Source organism: Biomphalaria glabrata, chromosome 6 (genome assembly GCF_947242115.1).
Source record: "Biomphalaria glabrata chromosome 6, xgBioGlab47.1, whole genome shotgun sequence".
Taxonomy (NCBI): domain Eukaryota; kingdom Metazoa; phylum Mollusca; class Gastropoda; family Planorbidae; genus Biomphalaria; species Biomphalaria glabrata.
The window spans coordinates 15,289,477-15,309,063 of record NC_074716.1 but is presented as its reverse complement, the minus strand read 5'-3'; the positions used below and the strand labels follow the sequence as shown (position 1 = coordinate 15,309,063).

At 34.8% G+C, this 19,587-nt stretch overlaps 1 protein-coding gene across 5 annotated transcripts in view; it reads right to left on the bottom strand.

Annotated features, from left to right (window-relative positions):
• Window positions 1-419: 419 nt before the first annotated feature.
• Window positions 420-19,587, bottom strand: part of LOC106053384 (cytochrome b5 reductase 4-like) — a 50,049-nt gene continuing 30,881 nt past the window's right edge. For all 5 annotated transcript variants that reach the window (XM_056032056.1, XM_056032057.1, XM_056032059.1 and 2 more), the window contains 10 exons: window positions 16,026-16,056; window positions 14,893-15,044; window positions 12,577-12,609; window positions 10,767-10,886; window positions 8,955-9,095; window positions 6,783-6,935; window positions 5,439-5,592; window positions 5,222-5,311; window positions 3,774-3,941; window positions 420-2,329 (listed from right to left, as the gene is read on the bottom strand). In XM_056032056.1, the coding sequence (XP_055888031.1) occupies window positions 2,269-2,329; window positions 3,774-3,941; window positions 5,222-5,311; window positions 5,439-5,592; window positions 6,783-6,935; window positions 8,955-9,095; window positions 10,767-10,886; window positions 12,577-12,609; window positions 14,893-15,044; window positions 16,026-16,056 (1,103 nt within the window). In that variant the 3' untranslated portion in view covers window positions 420-2,268. The remainder of the gene's footprint in view (window positions 2,330-3,773; window positions 3,942-5,221; window positions 5,312-5,438; window positions 5,593-6,782; window positions 6,936-8,954; window positions 9,096-10,766; window positions 10,887-12,576; window positions 12,610-14,892; window positions 15,045-16,025; window positions 16,057-19,587) is intronic.

The window sequence follows — 19,587 nt, the reverse complement described above, 5'->3', positions numbered from 1 at the left end:
TTGGTATCAAACAAAATAATTAACTACCAGTTATTAATTGGCTAATTTTATATTGATTTGTGTATTGTCTATGCTAATAAATTTATTTGATCCGAGAATGGATGTGAGCCAGAAGTAACATGTACAAACTTTTTACCAGACGGAATAACAGAGTTGATATAGACTTTGTAGAAATACGAACAAACAATGAATCTTTCCTAAATATATTTTGTATCTGCATGTTACTTTGGCATGTTAAGTGCTTTCTGGTTTATGTTTTGAGACAAGAGTACAGAGTGGGGAAACCATTCGTTCTGTCTCTATAGTAAACGTGACAAATTAAATTACTATGGTACTGATCAGAAGCCTTGCCGCATTGCATTTAAATATCTAGAGCTATACAATGGAAACCAATTTGGACAAAGAAAAAAAAGTTTAAAAACAACAACAACAAACTCTTGCCTTTAATAAAATATGAGAACCAAATAAATTGTTTCGTTGAAGATTTAATATATAAATGTGTCTGTATTTTTTAAATATGACAAAATCAATAGATGAATATAACAAATTAGTGAGATTATCTAACAAAACATGTTTCAGGATTTTAAGTTATTTCCCTTGATTACAACATCAAGTCAGAATTGTCACTTTTCATTGCTTATGTAAATATCATTTATTTGAACCAACTAACAGCTAATGTACATAAGTATATAAACATGTAATACAAAAATGTAAGAAATGTTCAAATTATGTCAGTCCCTGTACAATGTAGTCAAGTTAGCTCACACTGGCTAGAAGTGTGTTGTCCTTCTACATGCACCAAGTAACCCAGGAAATAGTAGTTCAGCTCAGCTTTTGTTGATTAGCAAGTTCCAACTGGCTAGCAAGGTCATGAGAAGCTGCTTATATGGGTATGCATGGCTTATATATATATATATATAAAATGTCACAAGTTTTATATAATGAAAATCAATGTATTTATCAATGTATCAAGGTAATACATATGTAAACTACTAAAACTCATCTAAAGATGTTATACAGATGTGTCTAGCCTAGTTTGGACATTTTGAGCATCAACTTGGCAATAAGATATAAAAATAGAGAAACACAGAATGCCTAACAATAAAAAAAATACCAAAAAAAAAAAAAACAAAAAAAAAACCCCAATAATTTTTATGAAGGATTTCTATTTTCATCATATGCAAACAGGGCTGTCTGGTCTTGGTGCAGTTTAGCATAACCTGCTAACATATTATAACAATTAACTTCATTGTGAGTTTGTTTTAAGCAATCAATAGCAATTACTCAAAAACCCATGGGACTTACTGAAATAGCACAATTAATAAAAGTTTGTTATACTATGCAGATTTGAGCAGGCATTATTTTTTTTGTTTATTACTGTTACACATTCATTTCTGGTAGGTTTTGTTGAAACTAAATGTAGAATGATATTATGGCCTTTTAGTTAGCATTCATTGAATGTACAAAATATGCAGATGTTGGCATTATGCTTGAGTTTACAAATATTTATACCACACAAAGATTTGCATTTCAAACAGTCATATACTTGATTGAAAAACAATAAACATAAATAGGAGATGAACATGGCTAAATCAAAATAATATTGCTTACAGTTTTTATGACTACCCGGGTATCAAGTAACATTGATCACATTAAATTTTTGATTCGATTATATCTTTTATAATGTTTGTAAAATAAATAAAAAAATGTCAGAAATTAGAAATTACTTTTTTTTTTTACAAAGTCAATAATAAAGAACTGTAACCCAAAACTTTTTTTATCTTGAGTTGTCTCAGAAACTACTGTTTAGATGAGCTAATTCTGATTCCTTGAACTAATTTCTCATATTTAGCTTTATTTTAAATGTTGAATGAATATTTTTGGACTATCACAGCATGCTTAATAGAATCACTCCTTGAGCATGAAAGCCAGTCGGTTGATTTCTGTTCATGTTCAACACTAAAAATTGAAACTCCATATTCATGTCATGTCATATTCAGCTTTGGCAAAACTGGTCAGAGTAAATGTTATCAAGACTTTCTAGTGAACACAGCAATTCATATATAACTTTCCAATGTGCCATGCATCTCTTCACAACATATTCAGAGAAATTATAATGCACAAACATTTGGATGGCTAGCCTAAACACTTAGAACATAGAATACAGAGAGAGTAGCCCAGTTTGATATGTTAATGTGACTGTCTTGTTCATACTGCTTGTCTGCTGCTGCATGGTGCATGATGGGGTAACACAGTCAATGATGCAGGCTAGTAGTTTTGTGTAAATATATAAATTTGTTCATTAGAAAGTCCACTTAGCTTTGCTAAGCTGAAAGAAAGAATAAATACAAGTTTAATAGTTTGATAGAGAATTTTTTTATTATTAGATGACTTTTAAAAAAAAAAAGAAATTATTTACATCTATATATATATAATTCTCTTCTTCCTTCAACATTTTAAACGAGAAGTAAAGGAAAGATCACTCTCTTATTTCTGCAGATAGTCCACGAGAAAACAAGGAGGGGGGGGGGTGGAAAAACAAAATAGCAGGGCCGGACCGTTGTAAAGAAGAAATATCACTCTTTTTTTTTTTTTATTTCTATCTCATGTTAAAAAAAAAAAGGGGGGGGGGGGGAGTAATCTACTCTGTAGTAACTATCGAGGCGACAGAGCATGCTCAAGAGTTTGGACACCATGGAAAGATCACTCTTTAATTTTTGCAACTCAGATGGAGGTAGTTATCCTGGGTAATTTAAGAGGCGAAAAAAAAAAGAGGGGGGGGGGGAAGTAGTATTCATCCTTCACAAAATAGCAGAACCGGACTTAACCATTGTAGAGCCCTATGCGAAACGGATTTCGCGGAGCCAAGTTTGGGTAGGGATACAGATAATAAGTGAAAATTAAGAGTTAGTATTAGAAAATAAATTCGTCTTTGCATTTAATTACTATGTACAGAATTATTTTACGAGCCTTGCGTGTAGCAAAGTCATACAGTATATCATAATAATTCTGTTTCCTACATAGATCACGATCAATAGCAAGAATTACCAAATGTTTCAATCTTTCTACGAGAATTGTTGATCTCAAGTAATTCTTCATTAGTTTGAGGCGTGAGAAGCTTCTTTCACTAGATTCCACAATTGCGGGTATTGCGTAATGCCGTTTTTTTTATCGCGCATAGGATTGGCATTTTCCATATTGAATGACACCACAAAATGACAATTTTTGTCTACATATTTCTGGAGATTTGTTTGAGTTTTCATAAGATTTTAATAATTTCCGGGTATTTCCATGACTTTTTCGTATATTTTGCAATTTCAGGAGATTTCCAGGACTTCCTGTTAAATTGACAGGAGGCCGCGGGAAATCTGTTATAAGTTATAAAATGGTTTAATTGAATAATGTATACACCTAGAATTAGTGCAGGCCCTATAAAAGTGAGGGGCCCACTGCAGTCGCATAGGTTGCAGTGGCCTAAGGTCGGCCCTGCAAAATAGAGGCGTATGCTACGCCGCCGGTCGACTAGTTTATTAAAATTCTGGTATTCAGTGACCAACACATTGACTCTTTCTTTAAACTCAAAGAATGCTCTCTTTTCTTAAATGGAAGTAAAAATACTAATCTCAACCAGAATTCCAAATACCAAAAATGATATCTCAACAGGCCAATGCTCTACTATTAAGTCACTATGATAATTGGACTGTTATTTTGAATGTGGCAATAACAAGTGAAAAAAACCCATCTCAACAAAACATTGCAGTTATGTCCCTTACCTTTCCACTGAGTCATTGTATGCCCAGGGACCACAGATACAGAAAAAAGGTCTGGGCGTCTTAATCATCTCTGCCACACAGGATTTTACATGAGCTTCACAAACTCTACCCTGCAAACCTTTCCATGATTTGTCAGTCTCTCGAGACAAAACGTGAGTTACAGAGAACCTAACAGATAGGTCAAGGATGCAGTTAATATTATACATGAACGTAACATTAGTCAAAATAAAATGCTTGTCCACATTTAATTGTATTACTCATCACCATAAAAAGAATTATAACACAATTAAAAAAAAACAGCAATGAGATTTACAGTATTATAAAAAAAAACAACAGTCTAATGCAGCAATTGCAAAACTCAAAACAATCTGGACAGACCAAAGGCATAGCCATTGAAACTAAAATCAGACTGATGCGCTCCCTGGTCATGGCCACATTCTTATATGCATGCGAATCTTGGATGCTGACTGCAGATCTTGAGAAGAGGATCCTAGCAATGGAACTAAGATGCTACAGAAAGATCTTAGATGTCACTTACAAAGACCACATCATTAATGAAGAGATTAGAAACAGGATTAAAACAGCCATTAGACCCCATGATAACCTGCTAACCACTGTCAAAAAATGTATACTCAAACTCTATGGCCACATCATCACAAGGTCTTCAGGGCTTGCAAAGACTTTCCTTCAGGGAACAGTACCAGGAAAAAGAAGAGGAAGACAGGAAGCGATGGAAAACAACATCAAAGAATGGGCATTGAATGAAATTCTATCAAGGGCAAAAGACAGAGGAATGGAGAGAGACGGTTGGCAGATCCTCAATGGACGTGTGATATTGAATTACTTTTGTATAGCGCAGCCTTAATGCTAACACCTATATATAGGATGCTCAGTATCCTATCCCAGGGGAGGAGGAATCTGGAAGGTTTCTGTGCTGCAGGTCGAGTCAGCATTTGAAATCAAGACCCTTTAGTAGGTAGCCACACATACCACATTGTATTACTGTCTATTGTCCTAGTTTTTATTTTTGTAAAAATTTGTTGAATCTTTTAGTCACCTCTTAGGTCTCAATTTTTTTTTTTAGTTTTCACACGTTTTCACCTTCTATTATTATTTGTATAATACATTGTTTCTCAAACTTTTTCCTTAATGGAACACTTGGCACATCCTGAGTATTTAGTGGAACACTTTTCTAACTTTTTAGAGATATTAATTCAGGTGGTAGCCTACAAGTTAATTATTCCAGCAGTTCTTGGAACACCTATTCAGGCCTCAGTTTGGGAAACACTAGTATAATAGTTTCAGGAATTCAATGAAAAATAGTTTTCTTTCTTTTGACAATGTAGTGAAACAGCTGACTACAAAACAACACAAAAATCCGTCCAGAAGGATGTGACTAAGACTTAACAGGCTAGATCTTTCTGTCTAGTATCAATAGCAGCACTCACCTAGTAGGGAAAGTTTGTTGCAGTTTATTGAGCTCATCATGCCAGAGAATGTCCTTTTTTGCTTTATTATAAAACATTAACTTCACTTGACTAGAAGAAGAAAAAATAAGTAAGAAAACAAACAGAAACTACATTACAGAAAACAAATGGAATATCTTAAAAGCCAGAATGTATCATAAAGCAACAATGTGTTAGCAAAACTAAAAGGAGGACTTACAATTTAGAATCACACATTTTATATAGGGCATGAATTAAAAGATTGATCATTGACGTGAATCCAGTGCCCGCAGCAAACATTGCCAAGTAGGTTGTGTTTTCAAGGTTTTTCAAAACAAAATCCCCATCATAATTGCTCATTAGAACTTTCTCTCCTAAAATAAAAAAAAACAAAAACATAATACAATTTGAACTAAAGTTACAAAGACAATAACAAAGTTTTTGTTCAACAAAGACATATTAAAAGTCTTCTAGAAAAAGAGTTTTAGTTATAAAGCATATGAATAATACAGAAAACAAGCAAAAAGAATCCAATCAACAACTTATTAATTATATTTCAACAAAGAAAATTGATGTGGAAGAAAATTCTTGATGTTATTGTAGAGCTATTTAAAAAAATGTTCATGCTTATTAAGGCTATATAATGGTTCCATTTAAACACAGAAAAGATTTCCTGAAGCTTAACTAAAGGACAGGGAGTAGGAAACGGTGTGATTTTCATCTGAATCACCACATCCAAAGTTTCCCTTGAACATCAAAAACATTCATAATCAACCCATAATTACATCCTTGAAATCTTTTAGTGACTTGTTAATTAGTTTGTTAGAAAATACAGTCAGCTTAACACAAAACTGAAAACATTAGCTAACATGGTTGAAATGAAATGAATAATGCAAGCAACATGTGACTGACTTGCTCATTTGTTAATGAAATGAGAATTCAATTACATTGAGACAATGATCAATTAAAATGCATATAGAAGTGAACCCTTTAAAGATTCAGAGAAATGATCTAAATGTAAACAGTTGTCCAAACAAGTTGACTGTTGCTATCCTAAGGATTGATTGTCTATCACTAGATATTATTACTCCTGTGTAACAATAACAGAAATCTGTTATATTATCGATTCAGTTTTAATTAAAAACACTGTTTAAAATACATCTCTATTGTAATAATATGATCAAGATGACTAACAGAAGACTGCCAACACACTAATAATATACTTGAGAAAAACAAGTGAATACACACTGACCATTAGAACACATGAGACCCTAACCCTAACCCAAGATAACAAACACACAACAAAATCAAATCAAAGCAATCTACTTGAAAATATATATAATTGCCCACAGCTAAAGGCCTAATTCTAGTTTGAATTTTCTGGTATATTAGTAGTAAATTAGCTTATACAAGAGTTAACAAGAACAGAGAAACAATGCTTAAGTAAGCAGACAGAAAAATAGCCGAATTTTGACAGAAATAAAATCAGACAAGTGGTGACCGACTGATGGATAATTTAGTCAACGTAGATGTATATGTTACAAGGGCATTGATTTAGTCTCACCTGGATGGATGTCATACAGCCAAGGGGACAAGGCACCACCTGAGTAACGCTTGACCATCAAATACATTGACCGACCCAGTAGATTTTCTGGGTCACTAAATGGATATGTTAAAGATGGGGCTACAGCGGTATAGCTGCGGCTTATCTCCATGCCTGTTAAAAACAAAATGTTTACCTTAATACATTGTGTTACAGATCTTAGACTCTGAGAAGAGAAACAGTCAAAACAAAACAATCTGACATTCGCTTGAATCATTCTGTCCAATCAACAAAAGTAAGCACCATAGTCTTTTTTAATATTTTTTATTTTGATGATTTTTTACAAAGCTTATATCAACTCACTATGTCTATTGGCCTGTCTGACCAAAAGTTTGTATACGTTATTTTTCTGACGCTCAAACTTGGATCAAGCTGATTTTGCACAATTATTTCTTTTACCTGATAGCACAAGAACCTCACTAGCAGAGTGGTTAGCACGTCTGCCATAGGAGGCATGAGCAACAAGTTCGAATTCATTTTTTTTCCCTTTTTTTTTTCGTAAATGCTTTTAAAACCAATTACAGTAAAATCCACCCAGATATCCCTTTCATCCCCCCCCCCCCCCCCATTTTTCCGACTGGTCCAGATAAGTGATAGATCATAGCGTATTGAGAAAGCTAAAACCATGAAATAGTACTCAACAAAAACAATTGGTAAAACTATTTATCACAAAGATTAATTGTTGTTGGTCTAGATGTATTAAAAGATTTTAATTAAATGGCTGATCCAAGCTAATAGATACAATTACACTTCGTATAAGCTTTTTTTTTTTTTTTTTTTTTTTTAAAAGTATTTTTTAGGTTTTTCTGTTTTTTTCTTTGTTTCTCTTTATTTGTAAGGATGAAAGTCTTCTGGATTGTTGGAGTAAACCATACATGATCTCTTGACCATCTCTCCATTTCTCTCTGCCTTTTGCCAGACTTAATTTCAATGACAGGCTTGTCCACTCCTTGCTTTTGTCTGCCTCTCCTTCTTTTCCCTGCTTGTGTTCCCTGCATGAAGGTTTTTGTGAGGAGTGTGGATTTTTGTGAGGAGTGGATAAAACACAGGAAAAGTAAAAAAAAATATAAAACAACAACAAAGCTTATATTAAGTGTAGTTGTATAAATTAGTTTGAATCAGTCATGTAATTAAATTTATAATAGATCTAGACTAGCTAAAATAAATCTGTGGGATTGGAAATATTTTTACAAATTGTTTTTGTTTAGCACAATTTCATACTTTTAGCTTTCTCACTAAGCTATGAGCGACCTGAATTTGAGCTTGAGGCTAAGGCCTCAACACGGTAACCACTGGGCCAGGATGCTGCTTATGAAAATAAGATTTTAGTTTTTACAAACTTTTCTTTCTACAAACAATTAAGGGGACTAATGCAACTTATACCACATCACCAGTCAAGTAAAAATTCTTTCCCTAGTTTTAGATACCAAACTAAATAATTAAGTACCAATTGTTCATTAACTAATTATTATTATTATTTTTTTTTAAATTGATTCTTGTGTTGGCAGGTAAAAGAAATAATTGTGCAAACTTTCTGCTTGATCCGAGATTGGGTGTGGGGGAAAAAACATGTAAAAACTTTTTACCAGACAGACTGTGAGTTGTAAAAAACTTAAATATGATTCTGATGATTTTCTGGAATTTGCCTATAATTTAAAATAGTCAAGTAAATGGAAATATATTTGGACATGATAATTAAATTATTGTACAGTTTGAAGGCAATAAATAGACAAAGCAAGGAGATTCAAATGTTGGGAGCAAAAAATCTTCAATTAGTCCTTATTTTATCTGAAAGTGTCTCAGGGTCTAAGAAAGTGTCTGGGAATGTGTGAACTAAATTTGTTTTTAATTTCATTGTTAAAATGTTCAGATCATCTAATTGTTTTATGTAGCAGGAAATCTCATTCCACAAACTAAATGAATATCAAACAAACTATTTGATACAACCATTCATTTATTTCATGTTTCAATTAGTGTTGGTTTATGTGAGGGTTACCAGAAATACCCTGGAGTTGTACATTTGAGGTTATCAGGAATGCCCTGGTGATAAATGTTTGAGGATCATCTCCTTCAGACCTTGATTTATTGACAGACCCACCAACTCTTTCCCCAGACAACATAAACAAGAGCTACCTGAGATAACAGCCTTGATATGTATATGATAGCCTATAGGTGTAGCCATTCTAAAGCCAGGGGGAGCTAGAAGATGGATGAATCTGGTGTCATGGGTCACTGCGGTATTACTTTTTACAGTCCAATATCGAAACTTGCATTCTGAAACAGAGCAAACATTTAGAGTTCTTAAATTAGAACAATAAATTTTATAAAGTATTTTTTAAAGATTATGTGCTTACTTAAAATACAAATTTTATACATAAATGTTTAGAATCTAATGATTACTTGAGAGTGCAAATGACACATTTAACCAAATAGATTCAAACAGTTAAAAAGTTGAAACCTAAACAACTATTTTTAACTATTTTCAACCAAACCATCTAGACGTCTAAACTATATATAATAAAATAAGAAGACACTATTGGTATAAACCTGATAATATCTCCTACTAGTTAAGGTTTAAATTTCTACATTAAAATATTTGATAGGCTCTACCAAAAGGTAAAAGGTTGGTCAAATCCTATATAACAACACATGCTTCAATGATACTCTTGCTCCAACATGTTTCAATGATACTCTTGCTCCAACATGTTTTAATGATACTCTTGCTCCAACATGTTTCAATGATACTCATACTCCAACATGTTTCAATGATACTCTTGCTCCAACATGGTTCAATGATATTCATGCTCCAACATGTTTCAATGATACTCTTGCTCCTCCAACATGTTTCAATGATACTCTTGCTCCAACATGATTTAATGATACTCTTGCTCCAACATGTTTTAATGATACTCTTGCTCCAACATGTTTTAATGATACTCATGCTCCAACATGTTTCAATGATACTCATGCTCCAACATGTTTCAATAATACTCTTGCTCCAACATGTTTCAATGATACTCTTGCTCCAACATGTTTCAATGATACTCTTGCTCCAACATGTTTAAATGATACTCATGCTCTAACATGTTTAAATGATACTCATGCTCCATGTTTCAATGATACTCATGCTCCAACATGTTTCAATGATACTCATGCTCCAACATGGTTCAATGATACTCATGCTCCAACATGTTTCAATGATACTCTTGCTCCAACATGGTTCAATGATACTCATGCTCCAACATGTTTCAATGATTATCATGCTCCAACATGTTTCAATAATTTATAGGCAAAATATTGTTTATTTGGCCGGAACCTGCACCCTTAAAAAGGAGTGTCCTGCATTAAAACTCTATTCTACACCACCAATTCTGATATCCCTTACCTCTGCTTGCAAGCATAAAAAATATCCTACATGCATTGTATTTTGTTTTAATAACATTGTACACACTAACATGAATTTATGCATCTATTTCATTTTTTTTTTTTGAGAAAAATGAATCAAATTGTGTTTATAAAGTGAATGTTGAATTGCGCATCAAAAATTATTAAGTATTAAAATAAAGACAAGTATATGTTACAATTAAAAATTTTTAATTATGTTTTATATATTGAATTAATATCAAAAATTAAATACAAAAGTTTAAAAGAAAGCATGAGTTTTTGTGCAAATTTCTATGCTTATAAATGCAAATCTATCAAAACCATTTCTTAGTGAGCACCAAAAAGATAGGAACCATTGCACAAAATTTAATGCAGGTGGCTCTAGAGATATGATGAGAGATCAACAAGTCAGTGAGTGATATTTATATATTTGTAACATTCACAAGTTGAGGAGGTTTGTGTGATGCTTTTGTTTGAAAGGGAGGGTAAAGTTTCTGAATATAACAATAACAAACAGTTTTTTTTTCAATGCATGATGTAGGCTGGCACAATTGTCCTCACCTGCTTTAGTTTTATTGAAGTTGTTATTTAAGGACAAAGGTTTTCCTAATGAGGTCCAGTGTACATTGTGATTTTTCTTCTCAAAGAAAACTTCTACTTTACCCACGCCAGATACTGTCACTGAAACATCACCACAAAACATGTTCAGGTCATCATAGAAAATATAGCATATTAAAAAAGAAACAACAGACATTCTGTTTCAACTTCATTTCATAGTCCCCCTTCCCTTGCCACAAGTCTAAGATACCAAGAGCCAATTCTTTCTGGAACAAAAAAAGAACAATTGTCATGTATGATCTGAAGTGATCTAACAGCATTCCATATCCTTCTATATATAAACTTATAAAATACATTATTATTTTGTTCGAAGAAACTGTCAGGACTTTTGTAATTTCATTATTGTGGTGTCACAACCTTAATATGGCAGTGACAGGTGCTCACTAAAACATTGTCCAGAAAACGCACGGGAAACCTCTGAGTTTAGTCACTTTTTGAGCTCGGTAGAGAGTGGATATGTATACCACACATTATTCAGTTATTAACAATTAGTTATTGTGACAGTTGTTATTTAGTCCTGCTATAGAGCAGACTTGTGTATCAGTTAATCAAATGAAATTTGATACCTAAAGAGAAAATTGTGGTCAAACTTGAATTATAGATTATATGTAACTACTTGCAAAGCCAGAGGCTTAAGGATAGATCTTCATCTCATATGCTATTTATACATATATATTGTGTTTGATTTGAAAAAAATTGAATTACACATTTTAGATCTGGTAGAAACATGTATGGCTTCCTTGAGTCACTGTGGATCATCCCATGGATGATGAATGCCTGGGCATTAGCTGTGGTCAGAACAATGTTGCCCATACATCAGTTTCCCCCTCACCCTGCAACTGATGTATCCAAAGGAACAACAAGTGCTGATACAGTTTTGGGGTCAGCATCATCACAGGCTCTGCCAGGGTTAGCACTGAGTGCTGTCAACTGCATAAGGGTCGCAGCTCCTGATTATTTTTCTCAGGGTTGACTTCCCCCCTCCCCCTTCCCCCAAGCCTTTCCCATGATTGGGTATAGCTGCAAGGCAGCAGAGGTTTGAATTCAGAGTTTTCCTTCTCCTAGGTGAGTAACTGACAATGACTAAAGAGCTCCTCCTGTCTGAAGTTTATTGGTTTAGACACCAGTTACTCACATTTGCCCTTTCTTCAGTTCGTGAAAATAGTTCTGCCAGACTCAATATCTGAGCCACACATAAAGGTCAGAAGTTTAACTGGTTGTCAGAGGTTGTTGTTACCGGAAGTGGTAATGAATATAAGCACTCTACTGCCTATAAAATATTCCAAGTGGCATTCATCTCAAAAAGCCTCTGACAACCAGTCCAACTTTTGGTAGAAAAATATAATCATCACATACCGTATATAAATTTCTCTCATATTTACTTGATTCATACTTATATACAATCTACACAACAAGGATTTAACAGCAAAACATTCACATTTGTAAAATATGAAAATCATGGAAATACTTGTTATTTACTTTGAAAAGAGGTGTTTTTTTTTTTAAAGATTTTAGGACTCCTCTTTACTATATAATAGTAATAGTCTTGGATTTACTATCTACCACATGCTTTATAACATTGATATAAAATTTATCTTTAGCAATATATGATAGCAATATTCATGAGCTATATATTTATTATATAAAGCAATAAATTATAAAATGTATATCTGTATCATTATTTTCATAAGATGTCTAATAATATTTCCTCAATGAGAGAAAACATGTCAATAAATTTAATCTTTCAACTTACCCCTACAGTTAAGTGACACAGGCTGATGAGGACCTGAATTAGTGTACAATTATAGAGTTAGAACAGACACAAAAAATACTTTTATATAATTATATATTCATATATCTATACACATTTAACTCCCATAACTGTTACCTCCTAGCATTAATTGTAGGCAAAAAAAAAAAAACTTGAGCAGTTACTAGCTCTGATATAAAGTTTTGTTAAAAAAGGGTAAGAAAGTAAGAAACATTGGATGTAAAACAAGATGGTCTCATTGAAATATAACATCTTATATTCTTCTTATATAATACAGACGTTACTTCAAAAAAGAAGATGATTACGTCCTATGTGTCTTGCATTTAGTCATGCATATTAACCAATGACTTAAATTCTGCCAAGTCACTGGTTTTTCTGGCTAGCTCAGGCAACCCATTCCATGCTCTAATAGCACTAGGGAAGAAGGAGTATTTGTACACATTTGTCCTAGCATATGGGATGAGGAATGTGCCTTTAATATGCCTTTTAACATACAGAGAAATACATATTTTTCAACACACATATTACAAATGGAAGAGGACCAAAAGTTCATTCAAAACATTTTTTGAAAACAAAAGCAGAAAAATGTTAGAAGGATGCTGCACCAAAGGTGAATGGAAGCAGAACAATCAGCAGCCAGTTAACTAGAGAGGAAGTGATTTTGAGAGAGTCACCATACTTTCAGAAACTCAGTAGCCTCCCTTAGAAAGTATAAGATGAGACTGAAAAAACTGAAGGATTCTCACAACTGAAGATAGGATTTGAAGAACTCTTTACAGATATATGGATGATGTACTGCAATAGAGGCCAATATACCAAATGGCCTGGTGATCTAATAGAACAGGACATCTCATAGCCTGGTGATCTAATAGAACAGGACATCTCATGGTCTGGTGATCTAATAGAACAGGACATCTCATGGCGTGGTGATCTAATAGAACAGGACATCTCATAGCCTGGTGATCTAATAGAACAGGACATCTCATGGCCTGGTGATCTAATAGAACAGGACATCTCATGGCCTGGTGATCTAATAGAACAGGACATCTCATGGCCTGGTGATCTAATAGAACAGGACATCTCATGGCCTGGTGATCTAATAGAACAGGACATCTTATGGCCTGGTGATCTAATAGAACAGGAAATCTCATGGCCAAAATTATAAAAGAAAGTTTACTAGGCAGAACAAATGAGTTTCAAAAAAAGTCCTTCAAGTAATGGAGCAATCAAACTTCTTAGATGGAAAAAGTGCTACATTTAGTAATGTGAAGTGGCATCTTGACCTTTAGCCACAAGTTTATAGCTAGTTGGATATATAGCCCTTCTAGTAATAGATCAATCAAACTTCTTAGATGGAAAAAGTGCTACATTTAGGAATGTAAAGTGGCCTCTTGACCTTTAGCCTCACATTTATAGCTAGTAAGAAATATAGCTAGTCAGATATATAGCTAGGCAGATCTATTTGAGTAGCTGACTGCCCAGAGGGAAGTGAAGACTGGATACACTAGAAACTTTCTAATAGTTACTGAATTACAAAAGTTAAGTTGACTTTTTTTTTTTAAATAAAAGAGTGACATATCCTGTAACAGAAGCTGGTCAGTAAATCTGAATGTTGTAACATGAACACAAGCCTTGGAGAGAAAATGCTCTAAAAGACTAATCTAAAAGAAGGGAAATAAGAACAATAAGTTTGTCAAGCTACCCATATATATCAGACAGTAAAAGCAAAAAAAACAACAAATAACAAACAAACTGAAATGATTTGAGGACTGTGAAATATGAGAGCCTACAAAAGAATGACAATCATTCCAGAACATTCAATTGTCACAGACAGACCCGAAAGACAGCATGCAGAAATTGTTGCTGGAAGACAGGCTGGTTGGACAAATGGAAAAAGGGCAAAGTCCTAGTCATGATGTTTTACAGGGACTAACTACTCATTGACAAGACTGAAGGTTGATTGCAAAAGGTAAGAAGTCAAGGGTAAAATACTAATAAAAAAGAAAAGAGTGTTGGGGTAAGAGGTGAGGGTAATAAAGAACATCATTTAAAACAAAAAAAAGGGAGTCCCCCATCAGTATTTAATGAAATTAGAACAATTAAAAACAAAACGAAAAATAATTTTGCAAAGATAAAAAAAAACAATTGCAGTACTATAATTAATCACTATTAGTTTAATCAGCACACCAAAACTTCTTTTGTCCCCTCATTCAATTCAAAGAGATATTGAGTAGAGAGAAATGTCAGGGTATTTCCTTAGTAATAGGTTATACTAAGTATCTACAGAAGAGGACTTACAGAAGTGCACAAAAAAGGAATTAGTTCTAATCACTACTTGTATAAGTATCTCTTCATCGGTAATGTCCACTATCACACATCTGTCATTGACTTCATTGAACTTTGTGTAGACAATCACAATTACTTCTTCATTGTTCTGATACCAGTCTTGACTAGTCAAAGAAAAACATACATCCATGATTGGAGATTTTAAATAGCAAATGTAGATACATTATAAATAAAACATCAAAGACAAATATTAAAAGGTTATTTCTTTTTTTTTTAAAGTTATTGACATTTGTGGCCCCCTTCTCCTATTATATTTAAAAAATCTTTTTTATATTTCATCTTAAAAATATTACAGACGTTTCTTCGAAGAAGAAAATTATGCCCAGTGACAATTTAAAAAAAAAGAAACATCAGTAAATTAAATTAAATGATAAAAGACTTAAATTAGCACAAAAGGACTCCTATCCACTGATTTTTTGTATAATTTGTACTATATGGTTCCATGACCTTTCTTCTACTGACAAATCATTTATCTTAAAATTTGTTCACCAAACAAAAGGCTCACTGACAAATGGATCACTGATAATTGGTTCATGACAAATGGTTCATTGGATAGTAGCATACTGTTAATATTCTGATTAAGTGTTTAATTTGTTTACAAAAGTCCATCATACAGGAAATTGATACATTATAACTTTTGGTGCTATCATTTCCAAATATTTTTTATAGCTAGATTGACACAAGATTAGGCATTTATTTATTCATTTATCTATGCATCTTCCTCAGCAAAACATTGTGAAAAGAAAAAAAGAGAAAATTTCTGAAAGGTCTCCAATGTTTGCAAATTGAAACAAAAATGAATACAGGAAATGAATACAGAAGCCATCTGATGAAAATATTGTCCAACTAGCATTCAACCTACAGCAAGGATTGACAATGTCACTGCTACTTAGGCCCAATCTTGTGTCAATCTAGCAATAAAAGCTTGTAGAGAAGCTTGTATTTTCTCATCTTTTTTTTTTAAATCCTGCTTAGGTTCACTTAAGCTAATAAGCTACCAAAAAAAAAAAAAAAAACAACTAACACATTACAATTGTTGGAACTAAAAAAAACTGAATACTAAAGATGAAAATATAATAACTTACTTGGGCTCATCAAGTAATTCAAGAACTGAAACTGAAAAGTAAAAATAAAATATGAAAGTAGAGTCCAAACTAGTACTACAGAATACAAATACACAAAGTCATAGAGCTTTTTATTTTTCTGATATTTTTCTTGCTCCAAAGTCGAGACAAAACTATACACTTACAAACCTCAACAATATTTTCACAGTTAATAATCTTGTCGAAGTGCTACTGGACTGTGAGGCTATTTTTCCAATGTCTCCATTTGCTGCTTTCATATTTCTTCCTATGTGTTACCAATATATAGTTCATCCATCATGGTTCGATGATGACCACTTTGTCATTAGGGGGCTTAGGGTTTTGCACTGAGGTTTTGTGCCTCCTCATATGGCTGGTGAGACCTATGTGAGCCAGGAATGTTCAGCTGAACACTGGGCAGGTTATTCCAGCTGCAGCTAGTGTCGTGGGCCTTGTTTTTTCTTCTCTGGCGTTTTTCTTCTGCCAGCGTGGTTCTCTTTTCCTCAGCAACCTGTGCGCCAGTTTTCACAGCGTGACGCCATGATGCTCTGTCATGTGCCTCTGTCTCCCAGGTGGCTGGGTCTATGCTGAACGCTTTCAGAGAAGCTTTGAGGGTGTCCCTGAAGCCCTTTCTTTGACCACCTTGCGAGCGCTTTCCTTCGCTTAGTTGGCCAAACAAGAGTTGTTTGTGGTCTTCCATTCTGCAGACGTGTCCTGCCCATCGCAGCTGAGACAGCATCAGGGTTGTATGGATGCTTTGCAGACCCGCTCTTTGAAGGACTTCAGTATCTGGTATTTTGTCTTGCCATTTGACATTAAGTATTTTTCTTAGACATGTCATGTTGCTGTGATTCAGTTTCTTTGCAAGTTTTCTGTACACTGTCCACGTTTCTAAGGCACAGAGCAATGTAGGGAGGGTGACAGCTCGATAGATCCCTAGCTTTGTATTTGTAGTGATACCACGTCTGTTCCAGACATTTTTCATTTTTAGTCAGTCTGCCATAGGATGCACTGGCATTGGCGATACGCAGGTCGATTTCATTATCAATCTTTCCATTTCTGGAGAGTGTGCTGCCAAGATACGTTGTGACAAGTCAAAAGCTTGCTGTCAGAGTCACTAAATTTTATCACAGCATTAATTATTATTTATAATTATTTATTTATTTCCCCTTTCTATCCCCAATTTCATCACCCGCCCCACCTTTTCCTCTTCTCACTAGACTGAGTCTACCACCTTGGCGACAACTAGGCCGCAGCTTTTCACTTATCTCCCCTTGACTGGGTCACTTACTTTGGTCTTAGGCGCCAGATGTCCGGCTTTCAAGTCGAAGCCACCTTTGATGGAACACGCTTCATTATTTGTTCTACCCCACCCACATCTCTATTTGATCAAGGAGATTATTTGTGTCACCACGCCCCTTGCTCTTCCAATGTGCAACTTTTGTCGGACTTTACCCACGTGAGAGATAATCTTTAGCCTATCGCATTTTCTGTTTCCAACAACCTCTTCCGGACCTTTATAAGATAGAATAAGGCAGGACAGACACTCTCTAACTTCTCTCTCGCAATCAAGTCTGGACTATTTCATACATTCTTACTCTTAGAGGAATACCTGGTGCCTCCCTCAGGTGTCTGCCTATTTATTTGGCATTGTTTGACAGCCACTCGTCAAGCTACTCAATCGCCTATGCACTTAGTGCTATTCAGCAAAGCACTACTGCCTATTTGCTATCGAGCATCACCTCCTGCCTACTTATTCCACATCAATCAACTATTCTATTTGGTGCTAGTCAGCACTGCGATCTACTACTTGGAGCTATCGGCTCTACTTGCCTGCCTATTCAACAGCTCACCTGTCAACTTATTAGGTACGACGTCCCTATAGACCACGCGTCTGTGCGAGACGTCATAGCTCCGCCAGATCTCTGCAAGTCACTGAACTTATCCTGCTAACTATGCTGCCCATGGCAGATCAGCTCTGCCGCAGTACCCTTGTGCCCACAGTAGCCGGCCACCCGCCCTACTGTGCCCACTACAGATACCAGAACTTTGGATTGAGAATCTACAAGAACTGAATCACCGGCATCCCTCTACCTGCTAGAGCGCCACCTCCAGCTGCAGAACCTCAAGCCAGGACACAGCCAGCTGCGACCCAAGCAGGACAACCAGCTAAGTTCAGAAGACAAAGTGACATACTCTCTTATTAAATACAACAGTGATGATTAAATATAGTATTGAGTAGAGATAGATGCAAACCCTTTCCTATTATTCTTCTATGTAAATATTTATGTAAATAAATATTCTTCAAATCTTAACTTTGTATATCTCTTTCATTGCTTGTCTCGTTGCGTGCCTGCTCCTTATTTATATGTTGATGGGTCAGTGTGTGGCCATTCAAAAATAATCATCCCCTAGACATTAAACAAGCCAAACACACGTCACACGTGAAAACTTGTCACATACGTGAATCTGTCCACTGCATTTATATCATGTCCATTTAACTTGATTTTTTACTTGGATCCGAGTAGGCTTTCCCAGGAGCAGGTAAATATAAGACTTTAGTCTTATTTGTGTTAATGGTAAGGCCAAAGTCTGAGCATGCTCTTGAGAAGTCACTGACGATGCTCTGCAGATCATTTTCAGAGCAGGCATTTAGGGCACAGTCATCAGCAAATAGCAAGTCCCTGATTACTGCTGAATTTGTTTTTTATTTTGCTTTGAGCCGCCTCGGGTTAAATAGGCCACCATCAAATCTTTATGTTGTATTTATCCCGATGTTTTCTCTATCTGTGAATGCATCTGTCAGCATAGCAGAGAACATGATACTGAACAGTGTAGGTGCTAGGACACAGCCTTGTTTTACCCCGTTTGATACTTCGAAGGGCTCTGATGGTTCTCCACTTTCTTGGACACGAGCCTTCATGCCATCATGAAATAGCCTCACCATGGTTATGAATTTTCGTGGACAGCCATACTTTGACATAATCTTCCAGAGTCCTTCTCTGGTAACAGTGTCAAATGCCTTTGTTAGGTCGACATATATTGAGAAGAGGTCAGCATTTTGTTCATGACATTTTTCCTGGAGCTGCCTTGCCGCAAAGATCATGTCAATGGTACCATGCCCTTTTCTGAAGCCGCACTGGCTTTCTGGTAGTAGACCATGTTCTATGTGTTGCATGAGCCAATTTAGTAAGATGCGTGCAAGGATTTCCCCAGCAATAGAGAGAAGAGATATTCCTCTGTGGTTGTCGAACGTGTATTACTAATAATTACTTAAGAAGAAACTAAGAATACTGTTCAGGTTTTAAAAACAAAAAAAAAGATGCCATGTTGTGTTAACAATGTATAGAGGGATGGGAACGGGGAAGTGGAGATGATATTGCAATGAAGACTTAAGATTGAAAATGACGAAGCATTATATAGTCTTCCCAAAAGTATTATATTGCAATCCAGAAAGCTAAACATAGTATTATAGTGCAATCCAGAAAGCTAAACATAGTATTATATTGCTATCTAGAAAGCTAAATATAGTATTATATTGCTATCTAGAAAGCTAAATATAGTA